This window comes from Silurus aristotelis (genome assembly GCF_946808225.1).
Source record: "Silurus aristotelis genome assembly, chromosome: 16".
NCBI lineage: Eukaryota > Metazoa > Chordata > Actinopteri > Siluriformes > Siluridae > Silurus > Silurus aristotelis.
The window spans coordinates 6,268,060-6,279,008 of NC_139589.1; the positions used below are offsets into that span (position 1 = coordinate 6,268,060).

Below are 10,949 nucleotides of genomic sequence, written 5' to 3' on the forward strand. Positions count from 1 at the left end.
GGACAAATATTTGTTGTTCGAACTTAATTAAATAACTTTGAGGAACAGAGGACATTTCCCCTTCATGGGACTGGAGTAAAACTGTGAAAGTGTATGAGAGAAAGAAAGAAAGAGAAAGACACACGCAATGTGAAATTCACTTGATACTAGATAACACCACAATGGATGGAGGGATCAGACATCTCTATGCGTATACATTTTATAAATCGCCCCCTCATTTTTACCAATAAAGCTAGATAGTGACTAAAATGAATACCTTTGCTACAGTAACATTATCCAGCTAGTATCACCTAGCATCACTTCATAACAGCTTTCCCAAAGATTGACTATTTCAATAATGTGACTGTAATGGCATAAAGCTACCTCATGAAAACAAAATGGCCACCATGACTACTTTCAGTTTGCTTTTGCAATCTGTAGTCATATTATTTTGGGTTTTTGAATGACTCAATCTGAACAAAATGGTTCCCATTAGGTCAATTTCCATTAGACAGTATTACTAATGTTTAATGGTTGGAAAATACTCTGTGCTAGCTAGGAGCTAGCTACAGAGCTAACATTTAGTAATATGTAGTGGTGATGTCAAAACATCTGCCATGAAACACCTTAAATGCCAGGCACACACTGTATGATTTGTAATTGTCCTTTGTGATTGTTGCTAGTCATACTGTACGTACATGATCCCTGTACCACACTGTAGGATCTCAGTTTTCATAATGTCAGACTGTACGACAGTCAAAAACTGACTCACTCAAGAAAAATAAGTTTTACGTCATCAATCTTTTACACATTGAGACCCGCATTCTTTAATTAATGGTAGCTAGCAGCGAACAAAAACAATCTGTAGCATTTTGTTCCTGACATGCCTTTATAATATAAATTATACAAACACTCCTTTTCCCTCTAATTTATACTGTCCACCTAAATCGTTTCAACATTTTCCCTGAGGTAGTTTGAAGTAGTCATGCTAATCGCTTATCAATTCTCTTATTGGTTCTTGAATCAATTCTCTTATTGGTTCTTGGTTTGGCATCATCGTAGTAGAAGTTACGCTGCAGGAAAGTGTTTTAAATCACTGCCAGAATTTTACAAAGGCTATTAATCGGCTGTCAGTGAAAGTGTCAAAACTAGTGATAAGAGACTACAGATTTTAGCCTCAGATTATATTAATCTTTAAGGAATATTTTCAATTTGTCTCAGACAAACTAATCGTGTCATAGTGTGCACCTAACTTAACTCAGGATGCACCAGTCGAGTCAATGCAGTCGTATTGCGAATATAGCCTTTTTCCCAGTATAGTTTGCTAGCATACATTAGTTTGGGCAGTTTGTCTATTGCTTTTCAACTTATTTGACATTTATCTCTGCACTACAGTCTTTCTCTTTGGGCTAACCTCGTCTCATTTTACACAGACCATCCCAGACTTTATGACCTTGCCCAGACCACGGCTGTAAAAGCAAGACTGTAGGTTTTTTTTTTTTCTGCTTCTGAAAGCCTGGTTTCTTTTCACAAGTCTAACATTGTTGAAGAGAATCTGTCTGCATTTTCTTTCTTGGTTAGTTACTTGCTAGTTTTTAGTATTTCTCTTTTTGTATCTTAGTTTCCTACATTGCCTCGCTACACTCTTTCTTTCTTTCTTTCTTTCTTTCTTTCTTTCTTTCTTTCTTTCTTTCTTTCTTTCTTTCTTTCTTTCTTTCTTTTTTTTTGTTTTTTTTTTACCCAAAAAAATAAAAATAAATCGGCAGGTGAATTTTTGACCTCTCCAAAAGCTGAACCAGCACCATCCAGTGTGTGTTATTATACATTACAATTAATTTTTCTATGTTTATATAAACGCCCCCTCCTGGACATATTAGTAAATTGCAGCTTCAACGGATTTACCTGCACCTGGCCCAGGTAGAGCAGACAAGCCCCTTGTACTTCATCAGTCGACATTTTGGAATCACATACTTATGGGTTATGATTGTGTTTCATAAGTTGTGTAGCAGTTCAACAGCAGCCTTTTAGCTTTGGAGTTAGAAAAACAAAGCAGAAGCACTATTCACCAGTAATAAGTATAGAAGAGTGTTAAAAATCTTTGTATATATGGGAATATTCAGTATGCATGAGATCTGTGAAGCCGACTTACTGAGAGTTTGGCTGAGAGTGAGAGAGAGTGTGTGTGTGTGTGTGTATGTGTGTGTGTGTGTGTGTGTGTGTGTGTGTGTATGTGTTTCCGCGCGTTCGTTCCTGTGGGTGCACGTGTGCGTGCGAGCGTAACAGCCTCCCGCAGCTGCTGCCTCCATCTCTATGAGAGCATGCATGCGTATGTGAAAGCGCATGTGTGTGTGTGTGCGAGAGAGTGAGTGCGTGCGAGTTGCGTCTCCTCTCTTCACCTTCAGAGGGAAGGACACACATTCCTGTACTGCTTCCCGACTCTGGCCCTGGGCGACGCTCGGCCGTAGCTGATAAGTGACAGGGCCCCCAGCCTCGGCTCTGCTTAAAGCCCCTCACACACACACACACACTCACACACACACACACACACACACACACACACACACACACACACACACACACACACACACACACACACACTCTCACTCTCTCTCTCTTTCTCTCTCTCTTTCCTCCTGGCAGCCGTGACCCCCCCGCGGCCTGGCTCAGCGCAAAGACGTGCCGCTCCGGAATTCTGCCCTCTGCCCCATTTCTACCCCCCCCCCCCCTCCCTCTGGGGTGGGGGTATTTAAAGAGATAGCGCTCTCTTTTTTTGTCTTTTTACACAGGCTCTTTGCAACCCAGCCATTAGGGTTGCACAAACCAGTGCACTCTTAGTGCCGGTCCCAAGCTCGGATAAATGGGGAGGGTTGTGTTAGGAAGGGCATCCAGCATAAAACATGTGCCAAATCAATTATGCGGATAATGAATCAGAAGTTCATACCGGATCGGCCCGGGTTACCAACGACCGCCACAGGTATCGTTAGCCTACAGGGTACCGGTGGAACTTGGGCTACTGTTGGCCAAAGGAGGAGAAGGAGAGGAGGAAGACGTCTGCAGAGACGTCAGGGACAGGAGAAGTGGAGGAGAGTGGAGGTTTAGATGGGCACTTCAAATGTTGGTACTATGACTGGTAAAGGGAGAGAGGTAGCTGATATGATGGAGAGGAGAAAGGTAGATATGCTGTGTGTTTAGGAGACCAAGTGGAAAGAGAATAAGACCAGGAGCATTGGAGGTGGATTTAAACTGTGTGGATGGAAAGAGAAATGGTGTGGGGGTGATCCTGAAGGAACAGTACTGTAAGAGTGTAGTGGAGGTGAAGAGAGTTTCTAATATGGTGAGTTGAATCTGGAGGTTGAAGGGGTGATGATAAATGTCATCAGTGCTTATGCTCCACAAGTGGGTTGTAAGATGGTGGAGAAGGAAAAATTCTGGAGTGAGTTAGATGAAGTGGTAGAAGGTGTACCTAGAAAAGGTTGGATGGTGTGGAGATGGGGAAGCAGGATGTGGATAGGATTAGTAAGGAGGAAGTGAGAGCAGCGAATAAGAGGATGAAGAGTGGAAAGTCGGTTGGACCAGATGACATACCTGTAGAAGCATGGGGTTGTTAAGGAAGGATTGCAGTGGAGTTTTTATCCGGGTTCAACAAGAATTTGGAAGATGAGAGGATGCCTGAGGAATGGAAAAGGAGTGTGCTGGTACCAACCTTTAAAAATAAGGGAAATGTGCAGACCTGCAGTAACTACAGGGGAATAAAGTTGATCAGTCACACCATGAAGGTATGGGAAAGAGTAGTGAAAGCCAGGCTGAGAGAAGAGGTTATTTGCTCTGAGAATGTTGATAGAGAAGTATAGAGGAGGAACATAGGTTATATCAGTGGGAAAATGCTGAGGATGGAGCCACCAGGAAGGATGAAAAGAGAAAGGCCAAGGAGGAGGTTTATGTATGTGGTGAGGGAAGACATGCACGTAGTTGGTTTGAATGAGGCAGATGTAGAGGACTGGGGGTATGGAGACAGATGATCTGCTGTGGCGACCCCTAATGGGAGAAGCCGAATGAAGAAGAAGAAGACACAGACTCTTTGCATTTTTTGAAGAGCACATTTATACATTCAAGGGTGTATTCTTCATCATATTTGCCAGCATTAAACAGTATCTAAATTCTGGCTATTTTGGAAGTTTCCTTCACGACTTTATTCATTCATCTTCAGTTAGCACTTCCTGTTTAGGTGTACCCGGGTTTATGGTGTATACCCTGGATTAGTCCATACATACCTTGCACCCTCATCGGGGCAATTATTGTAGCCAATCCAACAACTAGGAGCTGGGAGGACTATTAACAACTACGAGGAAACCCATTAGGATTCGAGAACAAGATGAATAGTGTGAGGCAACAACTGTACTTGCTGTACCATTTTTATATGCTAGTGGGTGAAGCAGTAACTCAGGGATACTGATCAAAAGGTCGGGGGTTAAAGGGTATTAGTGGTTAACACAGGGTATGCAGCCATGATACAAAGCACCCCTGGAGGGATAAGGGTCTTGCTCAAGGGCCTAAGAGTTGCAGCTTGGCGATACTGGGCTTGAACCCTTCCGACGCTATTTATTGATAAAAATTAATTTATATTTCATTCAAACACATTTACTATCTTATTAACCTATTATTTTGCAGTGGTGGACATAAGGAGAATTACATTTACTTCATTAAGTTGCATTTTCATGTATCTGTACTGGAAGTATTTTCATTTGGGGAGCCATTTACTTTAACTTCACTACATTTCAAAATGAAATATCTTACTTTTTACACATTTTGCAAAAATTCACTACATTTTGCAAAATCAGTCGTTCCTTTTTATTTATGAGTGGATAAAAACTTGACTGGTCAAGCATGCAGCAATCCACCAATCAGTGTATAGCTTGTGCTTTGTTTTGAATTTTATTTATTTATTTTTTTGCTTTTTTAATGATTGGTGTATCTACTTATCCCCAATATACAGTTCAGTGTCAGTTCAACAGCAAGCAGAACATTTGAAGAGGAATAAATGATGAATGAAACTCCTGACTCGCCACTAACTTGCCACAACACCCGTGGCCTTAATTACACAATTCTTTTTAAGTAGTTGAGAAGAAGGTTTTGGGCTCATGATAATTTTAATAGATATCAATTAGTATTTGACTCATTAATATCATTCTATTATTAGATTGTTGTGCTGAGAGTAACATTAGAGTCTTTTCAGTTGATTAAGCAAAAGTCTTGTGACAAAAATATAATAGGAACTTTATAGCCATAATAAATCATAGTACTTTGGATTCTTAAGTACATTTAAGGGAAAATATTTTTGTACATTTACTTGTGTGAAATGTTTAAATGGAGCACTTTCACTGGAGTAATATTTCACCTTCTGTATCTTTACTTTAACTCAAGTACATGATTTGTGTTCTTTGTCTATCACTGTTTATTTTTTTCTTTGTCAGTGTTTTTCCATAGCAAATATTCTAATTTCAGATTGTTTAAAAAAACAAAACAAAACAAAACAAAAAAAAAAAAACACAAATTCAGGAACATGCATTAACAGGGATCAGAAATTAAATGGATGTGTCTTCCACAATCTTTAAAAAATTAGCTGATGCCACAATGCCATTTCAAATGTTTTTATGCTATCTAGATGAGTGGTAATAAATCAACAAATAAAAAATGAAATGCTGATTAAAGGTGGAATAAGAATATAATTCAGACAGACAAAAAAAAATTTCTACTTGTTTTTGCTTAATTAAATTGCAAACACTATTTTGTATGTTTTTTTTTTTTTTTTTGTGGAAAAAAGTAAGAAAACAGAAAATAATTCCAAATATTAGCAATTAAAATGTTAGTAAGTGTGTAGCAGACATGATAAGGGGGACAGTTTAGTAGCCTCCAAACACTGGGATAGACAGGTGACAATTGCTAAATCAATAGCACACACACAATGATTATTAAACATGCCATGTAGTGATTAGGTGTGTGTGAGCTTTGATTGAATGCTTTAGACAGTAGACTTATGTTTTTGTGTGTGTGTGTGTGTGTGTGTGTGTGTGTGTGTGTGTGTGTGTGTGTGTGTGTGTGTGTGTGTGCACGTGCATATGTGTGTGTGTGTGTGTGTGTGAAGCCTCCCAGATCTCAGGCTCAGGTTTCACAGCTTCTCTCATATCAGGTTGTGCCGGGTGGGAGGAAGCGCAGTGGTTATGGGAGGATGGAGAACGCCACGCCAGGGCAAGTAGCGTGCCGCTCTTTATGCTGGTGTCAGCTAACAGGAGGGAGTGGCACACAGGACGCTAACGTGTTTGAACACACAAACGCATGCACACATATGGGATGTGTTTGCGAAGCTCAGCACAGGCTATTAGTGGGGCGTGGAGAACGTGGTGGATCAGCCAGCTTCAGCTTTGGATGCCGTGAGATTGTGTGTGTGTGTGTGTGTCTGTGTGTGTGTGTGTGTGTGTGTGTGTGTGTGTGGTTCGTCCGCCGAGGTCGTTGGAGCCTGTCCAGGGTTTCCGTGGAGACCACACAACACACAGAGACAATCAGAGCAGGCCCACGCAGTGCGGCGAGAGGACATTAACACAGGAACCACGGGTCAGAAACTAGGGGGAGGAGGGAGAGGAAGGCGACAGGGGGAAAAAAAATGAGAGGAGAGGAAGAGAACGAGGGAACAACAAACACGCCAGGACCGTCAAAGCGCATTCTTTCAGGGTCGTTCCATGCGCCTAAAGGGGTATTATGTTCATGAAAATGAAATTGCTAAGCAAAAAAACTGAAAAAAAAAACATCGATAGACTCAGGGTGTAGAGGAAATAATAAATGTCAGTCTTAAAATTGAGCTATAGCATGTTTAGTGCATAATACTTGAATGTATACATGTTGCTCATAAACCATAATCTTAAAAAAAAAAAAACATTTGGACTTGGACTATATGGACAAAAGTTTGTGGACATTTGACCGTAAAACTGGTATGTGCTTGTTGAACCGCCGATTCCACATTAAGTCCCTATTTGCTATTAAAATAACCTCCACTCTTCTGGGAAGATGTTTCACTACATTTTGGAGTGTTTAGGCTTTTTGCTCATTCAGTCACAAGGGTGAAGTCAGGTACGAATGTTGGTGAAGTAAGGAGGCCTGGAGTCCAGTCGATGTCCACTGTCATGCTAAAATAGGTTTGTGACTCTAGTTCAAGTGAAGGGAATCCAAAGACATCCTATACAAATTTGTGCCTCTAACTTTGTGGTAAAGAATTAGAAATGGCTGGAAATTTGAACATTTTTATTATTTTTATTTTTTTAGTGCAGCACCAAATCTTGAACATGGATGAAATGTTGCAGTCTAACCCTTTTGGAACCTATTGTATACTTAATAAACATTCATCTTCTGTAAATGCGTTAACTTGGCTATAATTGTAGTGGAACCAGAGCGGATATCCTGGGAATACTGAGGGCATGGTAGGAATATGGGAAATGGTAGCTCAGTGGTTAAAGTTTTGGACATCTGATTGGAAATTCAAAATCCCAGTACCACCAACCTGCCACTGATGGGCCCTTGGGCATGGCCCTTAGCCCTCATCTGCTCAAGTTATATAAATGAAATAATTGTAAATTGCTCTGGATAAGGGAGTCATAAATGTAATGTAGGAATACACTCTGCATTAGACACGAGTCCATCACAACACCTCTTACACACTGAGTCACACCAGAGTCCAATTTCTGATCATCAATCCACCTACTGGTATGTACTTGTAGTTTCTTGTAAGCTTTCAGGTCAAGATCTAGCAGCTGTGAGAGAGGATAGATATTAATTATTAAAAAAATAAACTGAAGTCCTGTTTATAAAATCCTGATGAACTTTTACCCCACGCTTTAAGCACTGCTATTTTATCAACATGGGAACAACTGGAGTAAAGAAGCACATGAAAAAAGCCCCTGTACCCTATCAGGGCCAACCTAGTGTAGTCCTCCAACAGCTTAATAGATGAGGCGTCCCGGCATCCCCTGCACTCGTGCCTCATGACTCACGAAGAGGAATATTGGGACACTTCTCTCGGCAGGGTGTGCCTGAGACAGTGCTTGGCTGTGTTTGGAAGAGACAGAGTTCGCATGGAAAAAAAAATAAGCGTGTCAGAGTTTGTGCGTGAACGCGAGAAGGGGTAAGTGTGTGTTGTGTGTGTGTTGTGTGTGTGTGTTTGTGCGTGTGTGTGTGAGAGAGAGAGAGAGAGAGAGAGAGAGAGAGAGAGAGAGAGAGCAGGCTTACACATCTGTGTCCCCCGGGGATGTGGCTAAAAATATGTGGTTCCTCAAGCCTTCTGGTGTCTGAGCAGCGTCTGTCTGCTCTGCACCGCCATCCCTGCGGCCCTCCTTTCCTCATCTCCCGTCCCTCCGTCCCTCAATTACACACACGCACACGCATACACACACACACACATCCACACCAACTATACCCAGCTGCGTCCCTGCTCTACTTCCTCTGCCAACGACCTCCGGTCTGGCAGTCTGCAGCCCTGGAAGAGAGAGCCAGGGACAGGGAGGGAGGGGAAAAAAAAAAACGAGAGAGATGTGAACGGAGGGCGGAAGAAGACCAAGGATAGACAGGAAATGTGCGAGAATAGATTCACAGCCTTTGTTACTGAACTATAATGAGAAATGTCATGACGGCATCAGTGGAAATGTCCCACTTTTGCTAATGGCCCTGCGAATTTGTAGCTCATGTGTCGTCCTTTTATTTCTCTCTCCCTCTCTCTCTCTCTCTTTCCCTTTTTCTCTCTCTCTCCCTCTCTGTCTCTGTCTGTGTCTCATAGGAAAGGATTTCCATGTGATGTCCGCCTCCAAGCGCACCGAATCTGGAGTAGGTGGGGATAACCGTGTGGGGCGTGGCCGTGTGGCCGAACTGATGAAGACCTTTAGTGTTTCCATTGACTCCACCTCCTCACAACCTTTACCCAGATCCAACAAACCCCTCATCCCGAATAAACCCAGCCATTTGCAGCATCTTCCCTCAAACTCGTTCAGGTAATCAGCGGAGATCGCAGGATGCTCAGACTGCCTCTCTCAGGAACACTGCTCTAATTGCACATGCGACGGTGGCAGGACGAGGAATTCTAGCAATTTTTGAATTGCAATGTTTTGTATAATTGTGCTCTCGGGATGCACAAAAAGCAAAAAAAAAAAAAAGGGGGGAAAAGAGTGTATAGTTTTTACACTTTTGTTACAGACTGATTTATATTCCTAGGGACCTTTCAATGACAAATCTATATTCCATTCTTTTCCAGAAATCTGTACTGGTGTATTTTTTTTTATATTATATTTTTTTAAATTGTGCAACTTTGAAGGGGAATTCCACCAGTAAGATCATTTCCCCACAGTTGAAGCAATTGGCAATCTGTGTTATGATGAAAGAAAACGCAGCCTCTCTGCATGAGCTGGTTTGTGATTTTCCACGTTTTCTGAAACGGAACAGCTAGCGGGACTAATGAGATGATGCGTGTTGACGGGTTTATTGAGCAAAAAGCGGCAACGTTTCCTGTCTCTGAGCGCGTTACGTTACCAAATGCTTTTTTCTCCCGTCATTACTGACAAATTACTTCAATTACTTCAGGTTTTTTGGACAGAACGCCACAGCAAAAGCTGTGTCATTTACGTCAGCTTTGTAGTGTATAAAAGTTTTTTTTTTTTCCAAGTTGTTTCTAGAGTTCTTCTATACCAACATGCTTACCAGCTGTAAACCTACATGACAAGGAAATATTGATTACATTATCTAACAATAAACCAAGTAGGGATTAGACACTTTTTCCGGCTTATTAGTTATTAATCTCCTGAACTTGAACCTGGAGAGAGGATGGCATGTCCCCTCAGCTCTATGGAAAATGAAGTGGGAACACACAGCATCACTGTTCCTCAGTTACACAGTGTACCTTCAAGATGCCGTGCATGTGCTGATTCACCAGAACCGAGAGCTATTTTTTTTTCAGTTTAGGCTCCATCACATCGGCAAAATAAGTCATTTTTGCAACAGTCAGCGCTGCTCATTTGACACGTGTGTCTGTGTGTGCATGTGTGTGCCTGTGTGTGTGTGTGTGTGTGTGTGTGTGTGTGCATAGACTCCCTCAGACAGATCATGAAGAGCCGAGCCTCAGTAGCAGTTGAGCACGGCCTCCATGTTCATTAACGTTGACGAGACTCTACCATACAGTGCTCTATGGCACAGCTAAGAGGGTTGATCAAGCACTTCTGGGAGCTTTGGCCTCAGATTGCACTTTTAAATAAAGGTTCTTAAAAGGTTCTTGAGGCTGTTCTGGGATTTCTGAATGAAATGGGCACTTATCAGGATGGGCCATGTCATGATGGTACCTTAAATAAAGCTCAAACATCGCAGATTGAAATTCCTGGCATGGTGCACCAAAAATCCATGAAATCCAAGAAATATATATTTTAGCATTTTATTTCAAAAAGGAAATAACAAAGAGCTGGCAGAAACTGTTTTGAGTTAAATTATTTAATTATGCTTTCATTTAGAGACTTTATACTTCACACATTATGTCAAGCACATGATATCTTCTATCACATGTACTAAACAATTTTCCTGAAATTATAAATTGCACAATTGTAACAATGCAAATGATCAATGTCAAATTATTATCAAAACAAAGTAAAATCAGCATACAGTCAGTATATTACAGTATGAACAGGATTAAGTTCATTATTAGCGGAGAAGTCCATTACTCTCAGAATCTTTTTTTGGTTTATTCTGTTTGTTTTTTATTTTTATTTCATTATTCCATTTTTGTTCAATGATAGTAACCATGATTTCTGTAGTGCGGTATATGGTAACAAGTGCTTTACCCACAACTTGACATCTTAATTCCATTTGCATCAATTGACATATGTACTGTATGCCTTTTGAGTCAATTGCAATTAATTTTATCATATCACTGTGTACATCGTTCCGGGCTC

General features: G+C 41.1%; 1 protein-coding gene and 1 long non-coding RNA gene across 3 annotated transcripts in view; both read left to right on the forward strand.

The window, feature by feature from the left end:
- LOC310739568 (SH2 domain-containing protein 4A) overlaps positions 1 to 9,785 on the forward strand; it is a 33,297-nt gene extending 23,512 nt beyond the window's left edge. For both annotated transcript variants that reach the window (XM_083565560.1, XM_083565561.1), the window contains one exon: positions 8,798 to 9,785. In XM_083565560.1, the coding sequence (XP_083421686.1) occupies positions 8,798 to 9,012 (215 nt within the window). In that variant the 3' untranslated portion in view covers positions 9,013 to 9,785. The remainder of the gene's footprint in view (positions 1 to 8,797) is intronic.
- Positions 4 to 1,663, forward strand: LOC310739569. Its single transcript, XR_014537423.1, has 2 exons — positions 4 to 475; positions 575 to 1,663. It is a non-coding gene; the product is annotated as an uncharacterized lncRNA (long non-coding RNA).
- Positions 9,786 to 10,949: the final 1,164 nt, after the last annotated feature.